Source organism: Phaenicophaeus curvirostris, chromosome 21 (assembly GCF_032191515.1).
Source record: "Phaenicophaeus curvirostris isolate KB17595 chromosome 21, BPBGC_Pcur_1.0, whole genome shotgun sequence".
In the NCBI taxonomy this organism is placed as follows: Eukaryota; Metazoa; Chordata; class Aves; order Cuculiformes; family Cuculidae; genus Phaenicophaeus; species Phaenicophaeus curvirostris.
In genome coordinates, this window is record NC_091412.1 from 1957775 (window position 1) to 1985221 (window position 27447).

At 45.1% G+C, this 27447-nt stretch overlaps 1 protein-coding gene across 2 annotated transcripts; it reads left to right on the plus strand.

The window, feature by feature from the left end:
- On the plus strand, positions 1-27174 carry LOC138729601 (protein spinster homolog 3-like). 2 transcript variants are annotated; one of them, XM_069873974.1, is made up of 12 exons: positions 1-260; positions 2059-2124; positions 2572-2708; positions 3224-3375; positions 4291-4357; positions 5423-5613; positions 7943-8095; positions 11191-11380; positions 16665-16730; positions 21243-21341; positions 24805-24973; positions 26143-27174. In XM_069873974.1, the coding sequence occupies exons 1-11, from the start codon at positions 59-61 to the stop codon at positions 24970-24972; spliced, it is 1491 nt and encodes a 496-aa protein (XP_069730075.1). In that variant the 5' UTR covers positions 1-58; the 3' UTR covers position 24973; positions 26143-27174. The 2 variants fall into 2 exon arrangements, with proteins under 2 accessions (XP_069730075.1, XP_069730076.1); XM_069873975.1 differs by lacking the exon at positions 7943-8095.
- The last annotated feature ends 273 nt before the right edge of the window (positions 27175-27447 follow it).

The following is a 27447-nucleotide window of genomic DNA, read 5'->3' on the forward strand; positions in this document are numbered from 1 at the left end:
TGTGGCTTGGTGTGCTAAGGAAACACTTCGTCTACGGTGCCTTTATGCAGTGGGAAAGATGCAAAACCCCAGTGAAAACACCAACTTGCAGTCCCAGCCACCTCCTGAGGAAAGGAATTATGGAGCTACAGCAGCACATGTGAGCCAAGGGCCATGCGTGTCTATGTCGAAGAGCGATTCACCAAGGCGAGATTACCTGATAGCGGCAGTGCTGTGCTATGGAAACTTAATCAACTTCATGGATTGGTTTATTGTACCAGGTGAGTGCTTCTTTTCTATTTCTACAGAAGAAGGAATTTAAGTTCTCCACAACTCGGTAGTTACAAATATTTTCTTAAGTAAGGATGTGTCTTATGTCTTTTGAACCTTTCTCACTTATCAGCTTTCGCCTGTTGGTCATCTTTTTAATGAAACTTCCAATTATAAATCTTGAAAGAGCAATAAATGAAGAATTTGTTGTTAATGGTTGATAGAATGCTTGTAAAAGTCACACCTGTTAAGCGCTTATGATTCATATTTTTTAATCTAAGTTTCCTATGAACAGATGCAGTGTACTGAGCACCTTTCTGTGTCTGAATCCTACAGAGATTGGCCTAAGATGCTTCCCTTTATTGTGTACAGCAGCTTAGCAGCTCTTCTTTGGAGCTAGCATTCCAGTCCTTTAGATAAGGCTTTCCTTTGTCTGAAGACCAGTGATGCCATTCCTCCCATTAACAGTACAAAAATTATGTTATCTTTGTGCAAGCTTGCTCAGGGGAGGCTTAACTTCCTCCTGATCTGCTGTGTGATTTCTGCAGTGAAGAGTGTAACATGGTTGTGTAAGGGGAGCAGAAACCCACTTCCGTAAGCATCACCTACCAAATTTACAACAAATAATTTCCTCCTTCCAAAGTATGATTTTAAACTTTTTTTTTTCTTTCACCTAGCTGTGAACAGCTGAGCATCACTTCTAGTAAACTGGTGGGGATCTATGGCTTTTCTTCCCACGTAAACTATGCTCTGTGTCAATTCTGCTGCTTAGCATCACTTCTAAGCATCTACCATGATGCTGATTTATAAATTAGAAGGAAACACTTGTTCTGAGCTTGCTGTATTTTCCTTCTGAGTGGCCTGGAAATTATAAATGTTTTAAAACCTTGAAAAAACCCAAAGGATGGCTTGGAATGAATGTCTGGAGACAGTACACAAACTAATTATTTTTACTACTTAGACCATTCAGGAATTTAAGACATTCAGTCAGTATCTTTAAAAACTGAGGGAGAGAAGAGGAGAGGAAAGAGAACAGAAGGGAAGAGAAGAGGAAGGGAAAGGAAAGGAGTTTAAGCGTTTGTTTGGTTTGTTGTTTTTTTTTTTAATACTTCTTCCCCACACATAAAAGAGAGAAGGAAAAAGTCAGAGCAAAGGCTGCATGATACTGCGAGACTGCTAGTGAAAAAATCAATATATGACTCCTGGTGTCAAGTAACTTTCTCTGGAGAAGAGATGGGCCCAGGTTGCCCAGAGCAGTGGTGGCTGCCCCATCCCTGGAGGTGCTCAAGGCCAGGTTGGATGGGGCTTGGAGCCCCTGATCCAGTGGGAGGTGTCCGTGCCCATAGCTAGAGGGGGAACTGGATGGGTTTTAAGGTCCCTTCGAACCAAAACCACTCTACGATTCTATGATTTTAAGGTTAATAAGAACATTTTGAGATTAGCTGAGTGAAGATAGCAATCTCCTGGCTGCAAAGCTTTGCCACCGTTTTGTTCCACATCACGTCCGTTAAACCTCGATCTGCAAACTGTCCCTGTGCTTATGTAGTAATGGTACAAAAGAAACAGAAGAGTTGTCATTGAAATAGTGGGTAAACTGACTCTCATGAGACTGATACAGTGGAAGATTGTGAATTTTATCAATACTGATAAAAATTTTTAATTCTCTGTCTATCTGTGCTTGTGGTAGAGTAATTATTACATAAAATAGCAAGATGGGGAGGGGCTTGTGCTGCAGTTCTTGCAAACTGCCTTCTTCCAATAAACCTTTGAGTTGGCAAATGAATAGAATTTAGTCTTTTTCTGTTGCAGGGATCCTGTTAGATATACAGAAATACTTCGAGCTTAGTGATGGGGATACAGGTCTTCTGCACACAGGTAATGCAATCTCTTCTGTACAGACAGTTTACTTTGCCTTGCGTCTATGTGCTTTGTTCCTAAAAAAAACCAAACTAGTTACCTATTTCTTCGAGTTCCTGCTTGGCTGTGGTGTTGCTCGCTTCCACTTGTGGGCAGGCTAAGTATAATGCAAAACTGAAACACACTGGTTCAGAGCCAAGTCCTTAAAAATCCTTCAGTATGTGAACCACAAAAGATGAAGGCATTTCTCAAGAAACACAGAACTTGAACAATTCACATGTAATATATATGTAGGGTTTTTTTGATCTGCATTTACCTTTCTCTAAATATCAATCTGCCTACTTGTTCTTTACATGCCTTTAACCTCTGCCCTATAAAACAGCCTGAGTGTGTCTGAAGGGTGAGGAGTACGTGTGATGAAAACAATTTGATCAACATTCTCTTTGCTTCTTCTTGGATTTCCAGTCTTCATCTTGTGTTACATGGTGGCTGCCCCCATCTTTGGATACCTCGGTGACAGGTACAATAGGAAAATCATCCTTGGAGCCGGTATTTTCTTCTGGTCTGGTGTAACATTAGGCAGTTCATTCATCAATGAATCGGTATGTTGCTTTTTTTAGAGAGTACTGTGAAAATAATCCGCATTCATGTTGCAGGAGTTGATAAAGTCCTTCTCTGATCACCTTTGGAAAAGCTATCAGCGAGCACTCAGTTCCCAAGCCTGGACTAAATGGACTTTGTGCAGGAATGCTGGATGGAGGATGGAGCCCTGCCTGGGCAGTAGAGGATCCTCGCATCACTGTTGTGATGGATGGGATCTTATTTTTATCCCAAATGTTTGTTGATTCTGACCTTACAGAGTAGCAGCTTGTTCAGCAAGCTTCTGGTCTATCGACCCTACCCTGCAATTCCCTCTGGGTGTCACTAAAATCATTGCAAGTGCAGCAGTGGGATGGGTAAGAAGTAGGTGTGAGCATTGGGAATAGAGACATATGCAAAAGGCACTGGAATTATTGTTTCCTCTAGTACATTTGATCCTCTATGATGCACCTCTTTAACAGTAAGCTTTCTTTTTTACTTGGGCAGTTTTGGACTGTAATATGTCTTTTGCCTGCAGTATTCCTGGCTATTCTTTCTTTCACGAGGATTGGTTGGCATTGGCACGGCCAGTTATTCCACAGTAGCACCTACCATCATGGCAGACCTGTTCGAGGAAGGGAAAAGGACCACAATGTTATCTATCTTCTACATCTTCATTCCAGTGGGAAGGTTGGCTTTCCTGCTTGTTACTGGGCTGTCTTTTGAAACTCTGTCTGACCACACCTGCAAGTCAATGTACCCTGAGCCTTGACTAGACATGTGTATGTGTATATTTATATATGTCCAGCTTCATTTGCCCTTGCAAAAGGATTTGTCACTTTCTTAGCATGTTTAAATAGAGCTGGTTGGGCTTATTCCTATACTTGCCGTGAAGAAAAATTTGCTTTTCTCCCCAAACATTTTCTTGGGGGGAATCTGAACTCTGAAAACCCATAGGCCTATAGGAGTAAAATATTGAACCGGTGTGCATGGGGGTGGGTAATTCATTTCTGGGTTTTGGAAAACAAAAGCTTCCAGGTATTTGTTTGCTTGACAAATTTTTAAGGAGCCCTCCATTAAATGTCTGCCAAGGAAGATCTGGTGCTTCTCTCTCCTCTTTTAGTTAAATTGAGATGGTGGCTAAGGAAGAGGTGGAGGAGGGCTTTTTAGGTGGCTTGAGGGCTACTCTTTATTAAAGCAGTTGAGGCTAAGCCCAGAAGGCAGCTTAAACCTAAAAGAATTCCTGCAGGGCTTCATTCACGTGGCTAGCACAGAGAAGAGTAAATAATAAACTTATTTTTTGGGCTGTCAGGTCTGGTTTTGCAGTGTCATTCTGCAGAATGTGTATTCCAAGGGGGATGTAGGACTTTGCTGCCACCATCTCAAGTCTGCTCTGAGGAGATTAGCCTCTTTTTTCCTAACTGGCTGGCAAGCAGACTAGCACAGACCAGGAGGGTTGTTTCTATTTATCTGTTTTGGAAACTAGGACAGGATACTCTCTAGGCTCTCCTTAGCTGGCAAGACATGTCATTTCAGCCAGCAAGAATTCACCAGACTTCATCATGGTGAATAATCATACTGATTATTCCTTTCTGTTGCTTACAGTGGTCTTGGCTATGTCCTAGCAGCTGGCATGGCAGATGCCACGGAAGACTGGCACTGGGCATTCAGGGTGAGTTATTCACTTTCCCTCATGGGTCTGAGCCATCATCACTGGGATTTAGATTATTTATGTTCATTGTGTTAAAAAAGTTAAGCAGTGGAAGGACTTTCTGCTGTCTGACTGATCTCTTTCTGCAAGACAAGTAGATTTATGCCCAGCTCTTGCAGAATGAGAGCAAGTGTAGGGCAAGCCACACAGCAGCCAGGGCAGGTGCTGATGTTCCTCTTACCTGCGGACACACTGGGAGTGGTTGTCAGTTCACCGAGACCTCCTCAAACAGGAAACTGGAGGTAAAATGACTGTTCTACTGGTAGCATGACTATGAAAATAAAGAGTTTGTTTTCTGAAATGCTGTTGGGACAAATTCTGTTATTTGAGGATTTCAAGAAAAAAACCCTCTCCTCTTCTGGTCACGTTATCACAATGTCTCTCCATACTGAACACCCAGTGCTTTGGAAGTACTTTCACAGCATTATGGAATCATAGAGTGGTTTGAGTTGGAAAGGACCTTAAAGCCCATCCAGTTCCAACCCCCTGCCATGGGCAGGGACACCTCCCACCAGATCAGGGGCTCCAAGCCCCATCCAACCTGGCCTTGAACCCCTCCAGGGATGGGGCAGCCACCATGGCTCTGGGCAACCTGGGCCAGGGCCTCCTCACCCTCACAGCAAAACATTTCTTCCTAATCATCTAAATCTTCCCACCTAACTTATCTACAAAATTAACTAGCAAGAACAGGATGAGAGAGGAAGAATGGTCACTGATGTTATTCGGATAACAGCGATGACTGCGTCAGACAGTTTTGCATTGGTGGTCAGGGTACTACAGCACCGTTCTCCTTCTTCACATGTTGTTCTCCAAAATCAGAGGGAGCGATCATGAATTTGTGTGATGAGTAGGAAAGATCACCATAAATCACCAAAGTCACTCCTCTTCTTCCGAAATATGACCTACAAGCAGCAAGTCCCATCTGTTTCTGCATGTATCTGCAATTTCCTAATATGTAATTCTAGCACTGTATTTGACTTGCTGTAGAGTTTTTACTATAAGATCTAACCAGCCTTGTGTCCACAGATAACTCCTTGCATGGGAGCTCTAGCACTGGTTCTTCTGATTCTGCTGGTCCCTCACAGGACCCAGAGAAGGACAGCAGCACACAGAGCGCTGAGCATCTCTGGCACAATACGAGTAGCGGCTGAGAAACCAGGCGTACACAGAGCTGCCAAGACGACTTGGTGCCAGGATGTCCTATCTCTTGCCAAGAAGTAAGTGATTTCAGCAACGAAGGTTCCCTCCATTGAGGATCAACCATTCCACTATTAGAAATATGACCACCAAATCCCTTTGTATCACGTGCTGTGCACAAGGTGATTGAACACTGTTAATTAAACTCTTTCTTCCACTGTTTTACAGCAATGTTAGACAAGAGATCAAAAATGTCTTTGCTTCTGCTGTCCTCCTGTTTTGATGCCAGGGAAGGAGGCAAAGTTATGCTGGTAGTGTGCTCCTATTTAGAATCATAGAATCACCAGGTTGGAAAAGACCCACCGGATCATCGAGTCCAACCGTTCCCATCAATCACTAACCCATGTCCCTCAGCGCCTCGTCCACCCATCCCTTAAACCCCTCCAGTGAAGGTGACTCAACCCCCTCCCTGGGCAGCTTGTTCCAGTGCCCAGTGACCCTTTCTGTTAAAAATGCAGCTTTACTTTCTACTCAGTTTTCCCTTCCCTCTTGCTTTAACACTAGGGTAAGCAAGGTTGGTAAAAGTGCTTATTTTGTCAGCGTAACTTCTCTGTAATTTTTGGTCCTTAAGGAAGATTGGTAGAGCATGTCTCAGGCAGCTTGTGTATGGTGTTTGAGACCTGCTGTGCCTCTGCTACAGAGGTCAGCGCCTGTAGAACCCTGATATGGTTTATAAAGTAGCAGTACAGGTGTTTTAACCAGTTGACCTGCAGGACAAAGTAAAATGCTGATCACAGCAGGTTGCTGACTGCTGGTGCCCTGCAGCCCGTGGGCCCCTGTGCCAGAGCCACTGCATGGTGCCTGTGCTTGCAGCTGCTCCCCAGGATCCTGTACAATGATTTTTGTTAGAGATTTGCTTCCCTGGGGCCTTGCCTGTCCATGGAGGTGGTTGAGTCACCTTCCCTGGAGGTGTTTAAGGCAAGGGTGGACGAGGTGCTGAGGGACATGGTTTAGTGTTCGATAGGAATGGTTGGACTCGATGATCCGGTGGGTCTCTTCCAACCTGGTTATTCTATGATTCTATGATTCTAGAGGATCTGGCCTTTTCTAATTAACAATTGGATTTGCATCCTGTTTGCATCCAGGACAGCACGTACCTTAGAGATCCAGCTTGTTGAATCAGAAGTTGTAGGCAGAACAGTCTGAAGTGAATAAAAAATGAACTTTCCTAAATCAGAAATGATCTTCCCTGGCATTTCAACTGGATTAATATTGAAGTTGTTTTCCTACAAAGATATTCCTTACAGCCCCCAGCAGTATTGTAAAAACAGGTATTAATTTTCTTTTTCTTCAGCAATTGATTTCCAAAGCATAAGGACATGTTGCCAAAAAATGAATAGTTCCACTTTTAATCAAGTCAAAGAGCCCTGTATCTTTGGAAGTTGAAGGATTAGGATCATGTCTTAGCAGCTCCTCTAGTGTGATCCCTGGTGATTTGCAGCACTTTTATTTAGTCTTAAGTTTTCATACCTCCCTATCAACCTCAAAGGGGACTTGTAGCTTGAAAGAGACCAGTAAAAAGTTACTTTCCTTCTAGTGCTTGCTTCATGGAATCATCATAGAATGACAGGATGGTTTGGGTTGGAAGGGACCTCAAAGCCTATGTGGTTCCACCCCTGCCATGGGCAGGGACACCTCCCACTGCATCAGGGGCTCCAAGCCCCATCCAACCTGGCCTGGAACCCCTCCAGGGATGGGGCAGCCACCACTGCTCTGGGCAGCCTGGGCCAGGGCCTCCCCACCCTCACAGAAAAACATTTCTTCCTAAGATCTCATCTCAATCTCCCCTCTTGCAGCTCAAAACCATTCCCCCCTCATGCTATCCCTGCACTCCCTGATTAAGTGCCCCAAACTTACTCTACTTACTAAGGTAGAGTTAGGGAGTGCTTCAGCCACCGGGCCTTAACAGTTAGGAAGACCCAGATGTTAGTCTTATTTATGCTAGTTACATAACTTAAAACCACACTGAGGCATTTAGATTTGCATGTAGAACACTTCCATTTTGCTACTAAGCCATTAAATTCTTGCCTGTTTTCTGTTGTTGCAGTTCTGCAAAGAAAATTTTCACAGCAATTATTTAGGCAAAAGCTGGCAATGAAAACAGCAAGAGACCAAGACTCCTGAAATCAGGAGGTCACACTCTTCATCCAAATTAGTGCTTTACTGTTGAAGTTCATAGATAAAGCCTCATCACAGTTCCTGTCTTCGAGGGAGGGCATTTTGATTACAAGATGTCTGAATTAATTTGTTTTGTTATTGCTTGAAACCCTGAGTGTTGCAGGTAGCCTTTATCTTTTCCTCGCACCCTGTTCTTTCTATCATCTCTACTTTCTTTCTTTTTACTTTCAGTTGGAGTTTTGTCTGGTCCTCGCTGGGTCTGACTGCCATGGCCTTCGTTACCGGAGCCCTGGGAATGTGGGTTCCGCTGTTTCTTTACCGAGCTCAGATTGTTCAGGGCCTCGTGACACCGTGCCTCCAAGAATCATGTAGTTCATCTAACAGGTGAGGGGTACACGACGAAAGGCAGAAAGCGGGATGTGACTGCAAACCCTTCCTGTGAAGGCAGTTGGGTGTGAATGTTAGATTAAATTGCTTCCAGGTCTGCTGAGGCACTCCTATTTGTTTGTTTGTTTATAATCTTCTGGTTAACTGGAAAGATGCTGCCACCTGTATTTGAGTAAGGTGGAAAGAATGGTTGGACTCGATGATCCAGTGGGTCTTTTCCAACCTGGTGATTCTATGATTCTATGAAGAAGATATAGGAACACTTGTGGGAAAAAGGAGCAGCTTTATCAAGGAGACTTGAATTGACAATCAGCTGTGCACACCAAGCTACTTAAATACCCACTTGAGTGTGTTTAGATCCTGTGGCGTGGTAACTTTCGTGTTATCTTCTTGTTATTCTGATTTGAAAACTCCTGCCCTGTTGGCCAGGTCATCGTGACTCCCAGCATAAAGCAAGCACGATGAATTTGATCTGGTATCACATTCTTACATCGAACCAGGATAACCTGGCCTTGTGAGTAACTGCTAACAGAGCTCAGCTTCCAGAGGCTGCCCAGGCCAATGAAGATTCATGAATAAGTATTAAATGTTAGATGAGCAAGGGGAATTTATAACAGGAAAGGTCTTTGAAGTAATCATAATGGGCTGGAGCACCTCTTATACGAAGACAGGCTGAGACAGTTGGGGTTGTTCAGCCTGGAGAAGAGAAGGCTGAGGGGAGACCTTAGAGCAGCTTCCAGTGCTGAAAGGGGCTCCAGGAAAGCTGGGGAGGGGCTCTGGATCAGGGAGGGCGGGGAGAGGATGAGGGCAGGGGTGCGATTTTAAGCTGCAGGAGGGGAGATAGAGATGAGATCTTAGGGAGAAATGTTTTTCTGTGAGGGTGGGGAGGCCCTGGTGCAGGTTGCCCAGGGCTGCCCCATCCCTGGAGGTGTTCAAGTCCAGGTTGGATGGGGCTTGGAGCCCCTGATCCAGTGGGAGGTGTCCCTGCCCGTGGCAGGTACATTGGAACTGGGTAGGCTTTAAGGTTCCTTCCAACCCAAACTATTCTATCATTCTATGATGATTCCATACAGTAAGCACAGCGAGTTTGCAGATGTAAAAACCTGCATATAGTGAGGAAAGGAGTGAGCTCGGGACCCTGGCTCCAAGTAGGCAGAGAAAGGAAGCTGAGCAGTTCAAACCGTTTCACTCTATCTGTTAGCAGATAGAATTGAGATACTTCCTTTATTAAGCTGATGTTGTTAGGCTATCTTCTGTTTTCTAATCCATCTTCTGAATTATTATTCCTCAGTCGTGTTGCTAGAACAGACATGATCTTCAGGGAAGTCAAATGATAGTTTAACCTCATGTACTGCTTCTTACAGGATGCTTTAAAAATGGCCTTGGTGTAGGCCAGTGCCAGCAGCAGCATAAAGCTGGTTTTAGACTGTTATTCCAAAGGGGTAGAAAGAAATGCAATATAAACAACTGTGTCAGTCCTGTACCTGGTGCTGGAGGAGCTGAGCTGCATATTCCCAGGGATACTTTAAGGACATTTCCCCCTCTGGCTGTTCAGCAGTTGCAGGCTTTATTTAAGGATCAGGGCTGTGTCACTTAGAGTCCCTGGAAACACAAATTCAAATGGCACCACAGCTGACTCGGGTCTCAATGCTTTCAAGGGAGATAAATAGGCAGCATGAAGTTTTTCTTCAGGTCTTTGTGCAGACACTTTAAAACAGATCAGGCAGGTAAGAGAGCATTCTCAGACCTTAAAAGATCCCATAGGAACCTTCCACAGAACTAGGCTTCAGTACTTTCCTCCTCCCTGCCAGTTGAACTGTGCTTAGATGTAGTTTTTGCTGTTGCAGCTGGTTTATTTCAGCTGCAATTTACAGCACATGAACCTTGCAAACACAATTCTATGAGTGCTTTGATCAACTCATGTCACCTTGGAACTTGTCTTTTCTGGACAGGTCTCCAAGGCAGTTATTCTGCCTGGTGACAATTGGTATTGCTATTCTTAAGCTCTAGTGGGTGATGGATCAGAAACATGAAGAACTGCTGGGAGAAGACAAGTACGCTTGAAGTTTGTTATCTTGTAGAAACACCCTATTTTTTTTTTCTTGTAAAATTATTGTGTTCTTCCTAATCAGCCAGCAAGAAATTACAAAGTAGATACACTGATGTTTAAAGCAATAGGTCACATCCTAGCTGTTTATTTTGCTTTGCAGGAAGCTCAGGAAAAGGTACAGTATTTACCTTGTTACACTGAAATGTCTAGAAGCACTTCTGCTCTGAACACAATGCTCCTGTCCTCATTTGCTCCAGGAGAATTAGGATGCATTATACAATCAGTGGCAGCACTGGTCTTGTTGCCAGAGTCTTGCTTTGCCATTAGGATCTCATTTGGGACAGAGAGAAAAGCATATATGGAAGTCCCTTTGGAAGCTGAATCTTCTAAGCTGTTCAAACATGTACATTTACAACAGGAACTTGTTATTCCTGGAGAACGCATTTGCATTTGCAGATGCACAAAGCTGAGTGGCATTTGAGGTTCTGCATTCACAGAACACTACATGGACCTCCTGGTAGTTAACTATTCAATATTCTTTGAACTCTGTTGAGAAGTGGTAGATGTTTCCCATAGTCAGAGAAGTGACTCATCTCAGCTGCACTAGCTCGAAGGTTATAATTTAGATGTATGTAACTCCACGTGATAGGATCCCTTCCAAGGCAGCAGACTGTAGTACAGGATTATTCCATCTGTGGTTTAGGGATGACTGAGTAGATTGGTTCACAAGGTAACAAAGACGACAGTGTCTCCTCTAAAGCAGAGGATGTCCAAGCCAGGTCATACAGAGAAGAGTCCTCTTGAGCCTGGGCGTGTGACACCTGCTCTGTAAAGACAGAGCCTCTGTTGCAGAATCATAGCTTCATTTGAGGCTTGGGATTAAATCCATTTTGAAGGAATGTGAGCGTTAGGTCAAGTGGAATAAAATTTGAGTTCCCTGTTAAAGATCCCTCTGAAACTCAACGTATAAGCCAACACCTTTTTTTTTTTTCCCCCTGTATGGTCTTACTATGCTCAACTGAATCCTTTGCTTTGTCACCAGCCTTATATTTGGAGGCATCACCATCGGGACAGGAATCTTGGGTGTTGTTGCTGGGGCAGAAGTTGCAAGAAGATTAAGGAAGATCAACAATAAAGCTGATCCTCTGATCTGTGCCACAAGCATGTTCATTTCTTCTCTGTGCCTCTACATAGCTCTGATGGTGGCCCAGACGAACATCCTTTCCACTTTTGTAAGTGCCAATTAACCTATCATTAGCGAAATGTCTTCTGGGGTCCTAAGGAGAACATGAAGGGGGAAGAGGAGGAGGAGGTGTGGGGTGGCTTTTGCAGAATTCTCTGCAATCCCAAGCACAAACACAGGCTGAGCAGAGAATGGATTGGGAGCAGCCTCAAGGAGAAGGGCTTAGAGTGCTGGTGGATGAGAAGCTCAACATGAGTTGGCAAAGTGTGTTTGCAGCCCAGAAACCAACCGTGTCCTGGGCTGCATCCAAAGCAGAGGGACCAGCAGGTGAGGGAGGGGATTCTCCCCTCTGCTCCGCTCTGGTGAGACCCAGCTGGAGCCCTGTGTCCAGTTCTGGAGTCCTCAGCACAGGGAGGACATGGAGCTGTTGGAGAGATTCCAGAGGAGGCCATGGAGATGATCTGGGGGCTGGAGAACCTCCTGTACGAGGCCAGGCTGAGAGAGTTTGGGTTGTTCAGCCTGGAGAAGAGAAGCTGCTTTTCTTTAGAGCAGCTTCCAGTGCTGAAAGGGGCTCCAGGAAAGCTGGGGAGGGACTCTTGGTCAGGGAGGGCAGGGGTAGGATGAAGGGGAATGGTTTTGAGCTGAAAGAGGGGAGACTGAGATGAGATCTTAGGGAGAAATGTTTTTCTGTGAGGGTGGGGAGGCCCTGGCCCAGGTTGCCCAGAGCAGTGGTGGCTGCCCCATCTCTGGAAGGGTTCAAGGCCAGGCTGGATGGGGCTTGGAGCCCTGATGCAGTGGGAGGTGTCCCTGCCCATGGCAGGGGGTAGGACAGCCACGCTGTGCATCTCTTGGTCCAGTATAAAGGGCAGGCAGGCAGTGTTATAAATTGGGCCTTGGACCAGCAGATTCTGCTCACGCCAAAGAAGAGAACAGTGAGCCTCTGCAGTTGGCTGCATGGAGCTTGTGTCCCTTATCCAGAAATGTAGTTAAAGGAAGTCTCAATCTTATGTTAATTTTTAATACTATGTGACTAATTTAGTATTCTTATTTATTTTTGCTCTCTGAATACTAAAGCATTGGTTGTGACTGTACAGCACACACAGTTCTTGCTAAGAATAATTTAGCCATCACCTTCAAAGCCCCAAATCAGTAGCTGATCTTCAAAGTCAAGCTTTTGGCAATGCAAACTGAAGTATAAATCACTTAAATTCTGTTCTCAGTAAAGGGAAAACCAGAATCTTAGTAGGAATGACAAGTAGTTACAAAAAATCCCTGTGAAGGGAACTGAATGTAAACTTTATTTTAAGTATAATCTGGTAACAGCTAGGGAAAGACTCCAACCTTTTTTCCTGTGACTCCATAGCCACGATTAACATGATTTACATAAATAAGAGGATCCAAGTGAAGTTAATTACAATAATCAACACTTCTCTGCAAAAGGGTACTTTGGCAGGTTTTTTAGCTTTAAAGAATAACACTCATTCAAAGAGGTTTTCCTTTTGGCTCCTTAGGAATGTGTGTTCCTGTGGAAAAATGCCTTTACACCAAGGGAAAAAACAAATGGATTTGCATGTCTGAGTGTGCATACACAAAAAAAAATGTGAAATTGAAAATTGTTTTTAGATTTAGGAGTGGAGATCTGAGGGCTGAAAGAACTGATCGTTTCTTTTCTCTACTTCCCAGGTTCCCACACAGCCCTGCTTCGGGTATATTCTTTGGTTGTATTAGAGGTGGAGGCCAACAGTTCTGTTTGTCAGCCTGTGTTAGCTAAGGGAATCAATATATTGGGTCTGCAATACCAAAATACATCTTTTATTAGGACTGATAAAAAGAAATTTGTTTAAAATGTTTCTCTTGTTGCAAACAGCATTCTGTTTTCCAGCAGTGTGTTATCTGGAAGGCAATTCTGAACCGGGATACAGATAACTGTGTTCTAAGTTTCTTGCCGTGGGCAGACCAGTTGATATTTTAACCAGAGACTTTGCCATTTTATCTTCCTTTTGGGTGTGCTTGATGCAGATGTTCTGACACAATGTGCAGTGGTAAGAAATTGTACATAATCCAAGGACCTGGTTCTCCCTGCAGAGGGTGGTGGAGCTCTGGAACAGCTCCCAGGGAAGCAGTCACGGCACCAAGGCTGACAATATTCCAGAAGCGTTTGGCCAAGGCCCTCAGCCCCACGTGAATGTTGGGGTGAATGTTGGGGTGTCTGTGCAGGGACAGGAGCTGGACTCAATGAGCCTTATGGCTCCTTTCACACTCAGGACATTCTATGATTCTCATGCTTTTACCGCTACAGCTGGAAAACGATCTCCTTCTCTGGCACCAGCCATGTCTCTCCTTGCTTTCTAAACGAGATCTGATGCTAGGCACACCCGCGTGGGAACTGGAGTGCTCTGGCAGCTGGGGCATCACATTTGAAGGTCCCACTGAAACAAAACTTCCATTTGTGTGGGACACTGGCAGGAAAATGGCTTTCCCATCACTGTCCACTCATGCACGCTGGCATTAGCAAGCCTGTCTCCATCACTTCCCAGTGTGGAAGCTATCAAAGCGAAAAAGCCTCTCTGCCTCAGCATGCAATTACAGTAGTCTGTGTATGGTACTTTCCACTTACCTGAGTGGATAATGAAAGGGAATGAGTCAGGTTTAATCAACTGTGGCCAAAGATGGAAGAAATGTTTCAACGCACAAGAATTCACAAGTAAACATGGAAATGTGGCAGGACTTCTAGGGTTTCTGCTCAGGTAGATGGGCTGAAAAGCCATGAGATTTCTCTCCTCTTTCTGGACACCCAGTTCTTGATTTAAGGACTACCTTTGAAAAGACAGAGAAAAATTACTTGGCTTTGTTGTCTCAGTGGAAGCTATGTCTAAATCTACTCCAGGCTTTGAGCAGCCTGATCCAGTGGGAGGTGTCCCTGCCCATGGCAGTTGGGTTGAAACTGAATGAGCCCTTCGAAGTCAAATCTTTCTATGATTCTGTGATTTAGATATAACATTGCTCTATTGTTTTCCAGCCCTTCTCCCTTCCCTTGGTACTTCCAGGATAGCAGAGAAAAGTACGAACTCCTCTCTCCTCTTTGTTGATTGCAGTTGTTTTGCAGTTGGACAGCTTAGTATGCCAGCTATTCAAACAGTTTGCATTTATTCTGAATGAGAAAATATAACGTTGATATTTTTTTAGACAGAATATCTTGACTCAATCTGTAGAATGATTTATTGCCTTTCAAAACTGTCTGGGTTAGATTTTTCTGGTGACCCCACAACTGCAATCTGCGCAAGACCTTAGGAGAGAAAAGCAAACAAAGTCGTGTCTCTAATGTTAACACAATTCTGTATGGAATAGTTACTCTCTGGAGTATGAGGCCTTGGCCACAGAATATCACATTTTTTTTTCATCATGGATAGTTTTTCATTAATTGCTATTTCTTCAAACTATAGATTGAGAGTGTAACTTACTTTCTAAAGCTGAGTTTGACTGTCTTTTCTTGCATTAGATGTGACATGTGCTGTTCTTAGGGGCTTGTAGAGATTAAATGACTTGGAAAAAGAAGGGAAAACTGGAAACAGCACTTTAAAAGTGCTAAACATCACAAGATTCCTGTAAGGGAGGTAGGCCAATCTCTCATTTGATGTATGAAGGCAGACAGTCATCTGTTCCATTGATGGTATCTAGGAGCAGTTTGGAAGTCTTCACAACTTTCTGCTTTGTTGTGTTTGCATCTTGTTATTCTTAAAGTGTCAACCTGGATTTAAATAAATCTGTTTGTCTCCTTCCTGTTTCACTTCGACCTGCGCTATCTCTTGCTATCTACGGCACAAGTGATAGAATTTGCATAAGGTCCTGTATATCACAGTATAGCACGATTCATCTATGCAGTGCTACAGACTAGGAGAAGTCTGGCTGGAAAGCTGCCTGGAGGAGAAGGACCTGGGGGTGTTGGTTGACAGGGACTGAACATGAGCCAGCAGTGGCCCAGGTGGCCAAGAAGGCCAATGGCATCTTCGCTTGGATCAGACACGGCGTGGCCAGCAGGTCCAGGGAGGTTCTTCTCCCTCTGGACTCGGCACTGGTGAGACCGCTCCTCGAATCCTGTGTTCAGTTCTGGGCCCCTCACCACAAGAAGGATGTTGAGGCTCTGGAGCGAGTCCAAAGAGCAACGAAGCTGGGGAAGGGGCTGGAGAACAGGCCTTATGAGGAACGGCTGAGAGAGCTGGGGGTGTTTAGGCTGGAGAAGAGGAGGCTGAGGGGAGACCTCATTGCTCTCTACAACTACCTGAAAGGAGGTTGTGGAGAGGAGGGAGCTGGGCTCTTCTCCCAGGTGACAGGGGACAGGACAAGAGGGAATGGCCTCAAGCTCCACCAGGGGAGGTTCAGGCTGGACATTAGGAAAAAATTTTTCACAGAAAAGGTTATTGGTCCCTGGCAGAGGCTGCCCAGGGAGGGGGTTGAGTCACCTTCCCTGGAGGGGTTTAAGGGACAGGTGGACGAGGTGCTGAGGGACATGGTTTAGTGATTGATAGGAATGGTTGGACTCGATGATCCGGTGGGTCTCTTCCAACCTGGTTATTCTATGACTCTATGATTCTATGATTCTATGATCTGCACGTCTGCATTTGCCTAGAACTCCTCTGTGAGTACGACTTTGACCACTTCACTGGCTGCAAGCCTAAGTTAAGCACATTTAAGCTTTATTTATATGGAATCAGAGGGGAAATGGAAAGTCCTTGCTGAATTTGGATCTTCCAAGAGCGTTCAGAGAGCATTAGCTTGAATTGAGACAATGAAGGGCTGGTATTTTCTGTTGGCTGCAAGATCTGCCATGGGTAGGTCTGAGTCTCCATCTGTGATGAATTAGGGCACCAGGGTTTTGAGGCTGCCTGTCTCTTGGAGACTGTTTCATTTTGGAAGTTCTCTCTCTGAAGGAGACTTTCAGAACACTTGTACTGGCCCAGTCATGTTCTGTTGGTTTCAGTTGAAACCTGAAGAAATGGAGACCTTTGTTTGAACCCATACTGAATATTTGTTTTCACAGGCTTTTGCTTCCTTCTTCTTGGGTTCAGCAGTTCAGTACAGCTCATTGGTATATGTTTCCTATTTTGGCTCTTCTGCTGAGGGTTTGTGATACAAAGCAGCTCACACACCTTCCCTGGTTCCTTCCCCTTTTAAGATGAAGGTAGTGTTGATAAGCATGGACAGAGATGTTTAATTTATAAAGTGATGAGTATGAACAACAACTCTTACATAGATAAGCATAGTAAACCTGTCTTCATCTTCACAAATGGGGTCAATACAGTGTGTGGTCACTGCTTTCTTCTTTTTTTTTGCAGATTTTCATTGCGTTTGGAGAACTGTTTTTGTCTGTAAACTGGGCTGTTGTGACAGACATCCTGTTGGTAAGTGCTAGTGAAACTATTTCCTTGTTTTCATTTTTTAGCTTTTCTCAACATGGTATTGGCCATAAGGCTGCATCTTCGCAGCCAGAAGGACCTTCACCATCTAGGAAGAGTTGAAGGGGTTCTTAGTAAGAACACCCTTCTCGGTGCACCCTTCTGCTGTGTAAAGATCCCAGTGGCAGGGTAGGTGTGGTTATGCAGGAGTCCAAGCTCATTGTGGAAAGGAGATGCACTGATTTAGGTGAAACCATGCAAGTGGGACTCTCTAGTGCTTCTGGTACCCACACTGGTTTGGATTTTCTGTACAGTTCTGTGTTGTTGGATGTTGTTGTAGTTTAGCCCTTAACCAGCAGTTTCTCTCTCAGTAAAAGTGTATTCTCAACATTAGTCTTATACTAAATCGAAAACACAGCAGCTACTGGAAAGAAAATTAACTCTGTCCTAGCTCAAAGCAGGACAGATGTCTGCTGGAAAATGGCCTGCACCAGAAAGCAGGTTGCTTGCTGTCTGTTATCAGAGATTTTCTATTTGTCCTCCAATGGTTTGAAAAGATGTTCCAAATGAGGGAAAGTCAGTATTCAGTAAAGTTCTTGATTCCATTACAATTCATCACTCTTTGAACAAGTTCCCTTATTGCGGATTACAGTGCAGATGAATTCCAGCACTTGCAAGTCAGATTCATAAGTGGTGCTACATTGCCAAAGCGTTAGGCAAGCAGTGATGCTTGTGAGACTCTTGGGGATTCCAGGACTGACACCACAAGCCCAAAGAACAGCAGTGGTGTGTGTTTAATTTGAATTCTGTCATCAGTAACTTGCTTTAGAAAGGAGTGATGTGAAAAGCATGCATCTTGTGGCACAGTTACACCCAACAGATGGGGCAGCCACCAAACGGGAAACCAGATCCATCAGTCACAGTCCTCTGGGAGGCCCCAGTGATGCAAGTCTCGCCACTTTATACAGGTGGGCCCCATCTTGTAGAGTCCTAAAATCATGGGATGGTTTGGGTTGGAAGGGACCTCAAAGCCCATCCAGTCCCACCCCTGCCATGGGCAGGGACACCTCCCACTGGATCAGGGGCTCCAAGCCCCATCCAACCTGGCCTTGAACCCCTCCAGGGATGGGGCAGCCACCACTGCTCTGGGCAACCTGGGCCAGGGCCTCCCCACCCTCACAGAAAAGCATTTCTGCCTAAGATCTCATCTCCATCTCCCCTCTTGCAGCTCAAAACTGTTCCCTTTGTCCTACCCCTGCCCTCCCTGATCCAGAGTGCCTCCCCAGCTTTCCTGAAGTTCCTTTCAGTACTGGAAGCTGCTCTAAGGTCTCCCCTTATTTTGAAATCACTGAGTTTTTGCAACAGAACCAAGTGCTATTACAATTAGCATTCTCTTTACATCAGCTGAGGCACCGCTGAAAGACTGTTTATAAGTTTCTCAATTGACTTTTCTTTGAACTCCTGCGCCTGCATTTGAATTCTCTCCTCTGTCATTGTTAAAGAAGAAGGTGACCTCACTGAGTTAGATACTTCTGATATGAATGGGGAAAGCAAGGCAGGTGGTTACTGTCAGCTCCTTTCTGAACCCAGGCTGCAGAGGTGGAGCTGTGCTTTCATTCAGTTCAATTGCTTACGTCTTGGCTTGCTCAGGGAATGCTGCATCGCATTACCACCCACAAGAAGTCTATTTGGAGCATCCTTGCCATGTCTTGGATCCATATAAAACCATAAGAGGAGGAAGGTCTTGTCTCCTGAGTGACCAACACCTCTCATTTGTATTTATTTTAGAAACTTCGGAGTTTAGGCACAAGCAATGTTGCATCATTTGGCAACAAGTGGGAAGGTGGAAGGTTTGGCAGAGCAGAGTTCTGTAGCGGCGTGTTCCCGAGAGCAGACATCCAGTGCGTTACCGTGAACATGCTTTGGAGTCAATCTGTGGTGTTCTAAATGTTACTAATTGTTTTATCAGAAAAAAATGATGGAATCCAGCTAAATGTGTGGATGCCTGCTCATTCAGTGGCAATCTTATCTGGGAGCTGTGTTTCATCCTGCTGAAATGCCATGGGTTAAGGGTATTACTGCTATTACACTGACTGAAGGGTGCCAAAGATAACAACAGTAATTTCTCTTTTCGCATTGTTTCCCCTGTGAATTGGTAGGCTTGCTAATAATGTGGCTGGATTTGCTAATGCATGTTCTTATTTTGCCATGAAAATGATTTTTCTTTCTTCCCACATGGCACTACTAGCCAGACAATGTAGCTAGGAATTCAGTTATAGTGCAACCTGTGGAGCTGAAGACAAAGGAAGATGCTGACTGAATGATAAGGACTTTCTTTCTTTGTGGCTAATACATCGAGATGCATTGCATGTAGTAATCTTTGTGCCCCTTATTCAGCTGTAAACATGAGGGTATCTACTGTACAACTACAGTCATAATGTGCAAGCGAAGAAGTGCTGTGGCTGCCTGTCTTACAATACATTGTATGTGGAGTGTCCCTTATGAAATAAGTTTGCTGTCTGTGGAGTGATGAGACACTCCCTTCTAGTTTTTTGGCAGCTAAAAGCATAGGAGATGCTAGAACTGGAAGCTAATATGGGATTTGGGAAGGCAACCAACACGTCCCCGCCTTTGTTTGGAAGTGCCCTGGGAGGTATAGAAGCGTTTCCCAGCCTGTCTGTGCCATCTGCTTTTTCAGCTGACAGCTTTGTCATGCTGTCTGCAGGAGGATCTCCAAAACCTCCAGAGACAGCAGGCAGGGTTTGCAAACTGTATCTGTCTGGGGTGCCCTACTTGTCTGTCAAGGCATCTGGACTGGGATCTCCTAGGAGATGACAGTGTGTAGGATGTCACGCAGTGGGTAGCTGGGCAGTCACTGTGGACAGGCTGGGTGCTGTGGCTGGTTCAAAGTCCCTGTGTGGCACTGGGGAAGGGCTTGTTATCAGGGAGTGTAGGGATAGTGGCATTTATCTATCTTATTCATAGAATCATAGCGTGGTTTGGGTTGGAAGGGACCTCAAAGCCCATCCAGTCCCACCCCTGCCATGGGCAGGGACACCTCCCACTGGATCAGGGGCTCCAAGCCCCATCCAACCTGGCCTTGAACCCCTCCAGGGATGGGGCAGCCACCACTGCTCTGGGCAACCTGGGCCAGGGCCTCCCCACCCTCACAGCAAAACATTTCTGCCTAAGATCTCATCTAAAGCTGTGTATGATTTTTGCTTAAATGTATTATTGAAAGAGAGACACAAATTATATGGAAAAACTTCAGGCACAGCTGATCTTCAGTAGCACAAACACAAAGCCCTCATAACCCCCAAATGACTATATTGCATTTTAAAAAATAAAAACTAGTTCTAACATATGTGATGCTTTTTGATGGGCTGGATGAGCATCACATCGTCTTCAACTTGTTATTTGAGCTCTGTGCACTCAAAAGTGTACTCATTTTGTAGTGTTGCTGTTAGAGCAGCTGGACATCAGGTGCTGTTCAGTTACAAGCAGCAAACTTTCCCCATCAAAGCTGTCATCAAAGCACCATCAGCCTCCTGTGCTCTGACAGGTTGGGTCCCCTCCTTCTGTCTTCATGTGGTCTGCAAGGTCTCAGCTGACATCCGTTATAGCCGTGGCTGCTACCTCAGGGTCCAGGTTCCCCCGTTTCCCCCAGCAGTCTTGCCCACGCCTGCTGACACAGTGTCACAGAAGGTCTTTCTTGGAGGCTGTCAGTGCTGGATCTCCTAAATCAGGATGACCGCAAGCTTTCTCTTAGTTGTGTGGCCAAATGAGTCTGTACAAGTTGCTGTGAATGGAGGCAAGAGCATCCTGCTATTCCTACTTTATTGTCATTTCCCCCATGTGTGTTGATTTTTTTAAATGCTTTTTTTCTCAACAGACTGTCCAGTGCACCCTTTTATTCAGGATAACTTCTTTGTCTCCAAAGTTATAAACAACGTTTGATTATTATTTGATGGTTCCAGAGGAGGCTACAAAGATGATCAGAGGGCTGGAGCACCTCCCATATGAGGACAGGCTGAGGGAGTTGGGCTTGTTCAGCCTGGAGAAGAGAAGGCTTCGAGGAGATCTTATAGTGACCTTCTAGTACAAGAAAGCTGGGGAGGGACCGTTCACAAAGGCTTGGAGTGACAGGACTAGGGGCAATGGGTATAAACTGGAGAGGGGCAGATTTAGAGTAGATGGAGGAAATTTTTTACAAGGAGGGTGGGGAGGCCCTGGCCCAGATTGCCCAGAGCAGGGGTGGCTGCCTCATCCCTGGAGGGGTTCAGGGCCAGGTTGGATGGGGCTTGGAGCCCCTGATCCAGTGGGAGGTGTCCCTGCCCGTGGCAGGGGTGGGACTGGATGATCCTTAAGGTCCCTTCCAACCCAAGCTATTCTATGATTCTATGATTCTGAAATATATAAGAATATATTCACATGTCCAGGATGTTATATGAGTAGTTGGCCATTCCTGAGATGCACTCTGTTAATCTTTGTCCTCTTGTGGGTTGTGTTCTTTTCCAGTACGTTGTGACACCGAGACGGCAGTCTACAGCCATTGCCCTGCAGATTTTGGTGAGCCATTTGCTGGGAGATGCAGGCAGCCCATATCTCATTGGGATTGTAAGTGAAATCTCTGCTTATTGAGCTTTTGTTAGGCTAAAACTTTTGGATACTGAAAACCAGGCAGTCAGAATTGTAGGCACTTCCTGCTCCAAAACTAGAAATGACTCAAGCTGTTGGCTTTGAGACTAGAAAGACATTTTTCTAAACATTTTTACTTGCATGCCACTTGTAGTCCTGTGACACCGCAGGTGGTAGACTATAATATTCTACCTACAGGTGTGAGTAGTTCCAGGCAGTGTGTAGCAAATTATTTTGATTTTAAATTTGCAAACTCATAAATTTTCAAAGGCATACACTTCTGCAACTTGGATTGTACTTGGATTTAAGCAGTTTCTGCCAAGTATGTGAAGAATTTATGGAAATCAATCAAATACCATAAAACCTAAGCACCTTAGTTCAAGTCTTAAGATTGAAATCTTGCAATTAGTCAATAGTCTCTTGAAAATCAGAACAAGAGTGACTGCTGTGGTTGCCTTTTGGTACGACTTGGCATTCAAAGTCTCAAATTACCTTAACCTTGGATTCCCATATTGCTTGAGACCTCAATTTCTTTCCCTTCCTTCATGTACTTGATCTCAGATGCTTCTGGACAAAGCAGGCTGGGGAAGGGTTGAGAGGGGAAGAGTGTGAAGAGCGGCTGAAGTCTCTGGGTCTATTCAGCCTGGAGAAGAAGAGACTGAGAGGAGACCTCATCACGCTCTGCAGCTTCCTCACATGAGGAGGAGGAGCAGGTGCTGAGCTCTTCTCTCTGGGGACCAAGGAGAGGAGCCGAGGGAATGGCAGGAAGCTGTGCCAGGGGAGGGTTAGGTTGGACACCAGGAGAAGGTTCTTCCCCCAGAGGGTGGTGGAGCTCTGGAACAGCTCCCAGGGAAGCAGTCACAGCACCAAGGCTGACAATATTCCAGAAGTGTTTGGCCAAGGCCCTCAGCCCCATGGTGTGAATGTTGGGGTGTCCTGTGCAGGGACAGGAGCTGGACTTGATGGTCCTTGTGGGTCCCCTCCAACTCAGGACATACTGTGCTTCTGTGATGCTATGATTTCTGTTCTACAGAACATGGGAGAGAGAATGAGTTATCGTCGTCATTGTTGTTGCTTTAAAGCTTTGGTTGTATGGAAGTTTATTTCAAGAAATTTACCTCAGCAGTATCTGCTCTTTCTGTGTCTGATGTTAATGGAGTTAGGGTTAGGCAGGGCCAGACAGAAACGCCTGTGGGAGCTGTGCCTGCAAGTGCAGCTGCTGCTGGTCCAGCCAGACAGGAGATCCCCCTTGTCCTCAGATGGGGAAAATTGGAGTCTTAACTGTGCAGTCTGTCTGGCAGAGAAGACAGCCCTCTCCTTCTGAGATGCCAGCTCTCTCTTTATGGCAAACAAAGTTATCTTTTTGGTCATTGGTGTATATTATGAAACTATTGCCCTGGCACTGAATTGGCTGTGTTGGAGGGGAACACAATAACTGAAACTCTTGTGTCATAGAAAATGATTGAATATGCAAAAATGTGAGGAGGTATTTTGGTAACTGAAATGTCTTATCCATTCTGCCTCCTTTGACTATTCTGTTGGTCTATATTGCCTGCCTGAAAGACAAAAATGCTTGTGTCCCTTACCCACTGTTCTTTGCCATCTTTGAGGCGCAGGGAGAACTGAGGCTTCCAGCTGGATGCGCTGCTGCGTCCTGCTAGGATCTGTGTGTAGAACATTTCTTGTGCAGCACCTGGCATGCAGTTGCCTTAAATAGTAGCTAATTGAAAAGTGTGAAGACAAAAACAGCTTATCCAGATGAGAATAACCTCAGGTAACCTTGCAGCTTTGCAAAGAACAGAGACAATAAATCCAGGAATTTTGATTTCCTCTGTGTCCAAGGGGGGTTCTATGCAGTGGGCAGAACATAGTCTTCTGGAATGCTTCTGTGAACTGATATTCCAATGCTGAGCATAAGTGCTGTTGGTTAACCACCAAATCTTCTGCATTTGTGTCTTGCTATTGTTTACTAACCTTCTTCAGCTAATCCTTTAGCTTAAAAACTGGCTGGTGAGACAGAGAGTGATAGAAAGGTTTGGGTTGGAAGGGATCTCAAAGCCCACCCAGTTCCACCCCTGCCATGGGCAGGGACACCTCCCACTGGATCAGGGGCTCCAAGCCCCATCCAACCTGGCCTTGAACACTTCCAGGGATGGGGCAGCCACCACTGCTCTGGGCAACCTGGTCCAGGGCCTCCCCACCCTCACAGCAAAACATTTCTCCCCAAGATCTCATCTCAATCTCACTTCTTGCAGCTTTAAATCACCCTCCCTGATCCAGAGTTGCTCCCCAGCTTTTCTGGAGCCCCTCTCAGCACTGGAAGCTGCTCTAAGGTCTCCCCACCTTCTCTTCTCCAGGCTGAATGATGCCAACTCTCTCAGCCTGGCCTCGTACAGGAGGTTCTCCAGCCCTCACATCATCTCCTTGGCCTCTTCTGGACTCGTTCCAACAGCTGCATGTCCTCCCTGTAATGAGGACTCCAGAACTGGGCACAGGGCTCCAGGCGGGATCTCACCAGAGCACAGCAGAGGAGCAGAATCTCCTTCCGCCTTCCTGGTCCCACAGCTTTGGATGCAGCCTAGGATACAGTTGGATTTCTGAGCGGCAAGCACACATTGCCAGCTCCTGTGGAGGTTTTCATCCACCAGAGGGTCAGGGAATAGACGTTTTCAGAGCCTGTTTTTCTTCCCTCTGTGCTTCAAAGATTTTCTTACTAAGGATTTTAAAATTAAATGCATTAGGTTTGTATTTTGGCCATTATCCTTGATGTAGTCCCTAGGTGCCCATTTAGAGTTGCTCTTGCTCTTACCTGCCTAAGCTGTCATAAATAATCACACTAAACCCAGGAAAGGTTGAAGAGTTTCATATTTGTGTATTTCAAGTCATATAGCATATTTTAACCACCAAGAACAAATGTGGTCATAAAAATCACTGCATTCAACATTCATCTTTTTGTTTATGCTAAGAAGAATTTTTAAGTTCCTGGGTTAAGTATTGAATCTTATTGAGTTCCTTGAAATCAGCTTCTCATTCTGTCTACAAAAATAAAATTCATGGGTATCTTTTATAGCTTTTGCAACCTCACCCTCTAGTCGGTGAAAAAACCAACTGCCTGATATCTTCTTTTTTCCCAGTTTGTCATAATGTCAGTCCATGGCTCCTCCAATGCCTTTTGGCTTGAAAGCAGATCCCACTCTCATCTCTCAAATTAATTCCCAGCTTTTCCTATTTTAATGAGTGTTGCTCCTTGTGCCTGTATTGATGCTACCCCCTGTTTCTGTCCATTTGTTGCTGATTAGGGGGGTATAAAGTTATCAAATAACATCAAGAAATTGTAAAGGTCATTATCAAATGTCTGTCCTGTGCCTGTAAACAGTCTGCTTAAACCAAGAGAGGGTGCTGATGCTATCCCAGATTAATGAGAGCTTTGTTCACTCCCTAGATCTCCAATGCTATCCAGGCCAAGCATGCTCACTCATTCCAGTGGAGTTTCTGGAGCATGCAGTACAGCTTCATCCTCTGTGCTTTTGTTGGGGTCTTCGGAGGATGCTTTTTCCTCCTGACGTCGTTCTACATTGAGGAAGATCGTAAGGAAGCGGAGCAGCTTTGAGGTTTCTGCATATCTTTATAGCTTTTAAACCTGTGTCTGACTGCTCTCCTCTTTGTACACCAGCCATGGTATTAGATCTATAAAGCAAAAACACATATGTAGTCACGGCATCAAGGCTGACAATATTCCAGAAGCGTTTGGCAAACACCCTCAGCCCCATGATGTGAAGGTTGGGGTTGTCCTGTGCAGGGTCAGGAGTTGGACTCAGTGATCCTTGTGGTCCCTTCCAACTCAGGACATTCTGTGATTCTATGAAATGTCTGCATCATGTTCATACCGTGTTAGTTTCTGTAAGAAAATAAAGGCAGAATCCCAGCGAAGTCTCAGATTAAACAAACCTCTGATACTGTGCAAAATGGACTGCAGAATACACAAGGATCAGGGAAGTGCTGTTTGTGATACCTTCAAAATGCTGCAGTCTGTGGAGTAATTAAACAGCTTTACTTTAGGTAATGGGCCATTACAGACTTTGTGGAAGGTGCAGTTCTTTTTCACCTGGAGTCCTGTGTCCAGTTCTGGAATCCCCAGCACAGGAAGGATATGGAACTGTTGGAACAGGTCCAGAGGAGGCCACAGAGATGAGCACCTCCCATCTGAGGCCAGGCTGAGAGAGTTGGGGTTGTTGAGCCTAGAGAAGAGAAGGCTGTGGGGAGACCTTAGAGCAGCTTCCAGTGCTGAAAGGGGCTCCAGGAAAGCTGGAGAGGGGCTTTTTACAAGGGTGTGTAGTAATGGGATGAGGGGGAATGGCTTTAAGTTGGAAGGGGAAAGATTTAGATTGGACATTAGGAAGAAATTGTGGTGGGGGTGGGGAGGCCCTGGCCCAGGTTGCCCAGAGCAGTGGTGGCTGCCCCATCCTTGGAGGGGTTCAAGGCCAGGTTGGATGGGGCTTGGAGCAACTGGATCCCGTGGGAGGTGTCCCTGCCCATGGCAGGAGGTGGAACTGGATGGGTTTTGAGGTCCCTTCCAACCCAAAATATTATATGATTCTACTCTGGTCTTTCTGAGCCCAGTAGAACCAGTCCTGTCTCTCTGTAATAATCCTCCCTCTTCCCTGAAAGAAGTCATATTCAGAGTGTAAAAGACCTAAACAAAACTTGTTGAACTGGACAGGACACTCTCCTTAATCACCTGGATCCTTACAACTTCCTTCTGTCTGCCTTGGTTTTTCAGGTACCAGAATCGAATGCTGTCTTTCAAATGAAGATGAACTCTGGGGAAAGAGCTACAAAGAAGCACAGAATGCCCTCTCCTTTTTCTTTCCTTTTGCTTAATGAGATACAGCTAGAGAAAAGGCCAAGTTACAATTCATCCATATGGCAGAAAATCCTGCAGACTGACTTTTTTGTATGCTTTTGACTGTGAGTCAAAAATTGCTACTGCCTTGGCATATGGCAGCTCTCCCCCCTCTGCAGGAATGTTCTGTGGAGGTGGGAGCTCCAGAGCGGGATGTATAGAGCTGTCCCAGGCACGACTGCGAGCTGAAACGAGACAGTGGCATTTAAGGCAGAATGAATCATGCAAATTAGGAAGGGAGGCCTATGCATTCTCAGCAGGATGAGATTTTCCAGTAGTATCTGCATAACGTCGATAGTGCAAGAAGTGTTTTCAGCAGTCTGAAATGACCAAGAGAAGCAGAAGCTGGCCAGGTCAGTGTCAGATTCAAGACTGGAGGGTTGTGATCTTTTTATGTGGAATATGCTAACAGCCTCTTTATCATCCTTTGAGGCTCTTGAGCATATCCTGAGGCCTTGGGTAAGTATCTGCTCTCCCGAGTGAACAGTAGGAGCTGTAAACCACTTCCATCTAACTATCCATGTGAGCTTTTATCTCTGAAGTGCATGAGACTTTGGATCTGGGCTCATGATACCAAGCCAGGTGCCAAACAGGACATGGTTAGATTAGCCAATTTCCATTGTTTGAGGTGGGGCCGTTCCCAGCAGCATCTTAAAGCCAAAGCCCCAAGAGGGTGTTAGCAAGTGAATTGTGAAGTATTACACATCTTGCCTGGTTCTCCCAGTAAATCGTAAGGGTCATAAAGCACAATATTCCTGTAATGACTGTGAATATCTAATGTCATTATAAATAGCGTAATTCAGCAACTGCAGGTTTTGGTTTCTCCCTCTCTCCCCCTCATTTTTTAACTAGGTGTTCTGAAACCAGGTACTGAAATATGGCCAGGCCTTATGCTGTTATGAGAAATAATAGAGACACAGTTTTTGTGATACTCAGTAAGAGTGTAATAATAGTCTCAAAAATAAAAGCTGATATTCTCAAAGACTGAGCAGTTTTTCTGATTCTGAAAACTAGCCACCACACCACTGGCTTTTGGGAAATTCATGTGGTGCCAGAGAACCCATTTCCAGCGAAGCATTTTTACTATTGGCTATAGACAGATCAGCTTGCAAAGGTCTTAAGTCTTAATATTTTCCAGGGTATTTTTTAAGCTACTTGGTAGCAATGTTTGGATTGAAACCT

Coding starts and splice junctions, on each gene's coding strand:
- LOC138729601 (XM_069873974.1), top strand. CDS start 59: ATGCAAAACCCCAGTGAAAACACCAACTTGCAGTCCCAGCCACCTCCT. Junction 4,358..5,422: donor ACTGGCACTGGGCATTCAGG/GTGAGTTATTCA, acceptor TTGTGTCCACAG/ATAACTCCTTGCATGGGAGC. Junction 21,342..24,804: donor GCCCATATCTCATTGGGATT/GTAAGTGAAATC, acceptor TTCACTCCCTAG/ATCTCCAATGCTATCCAGGC.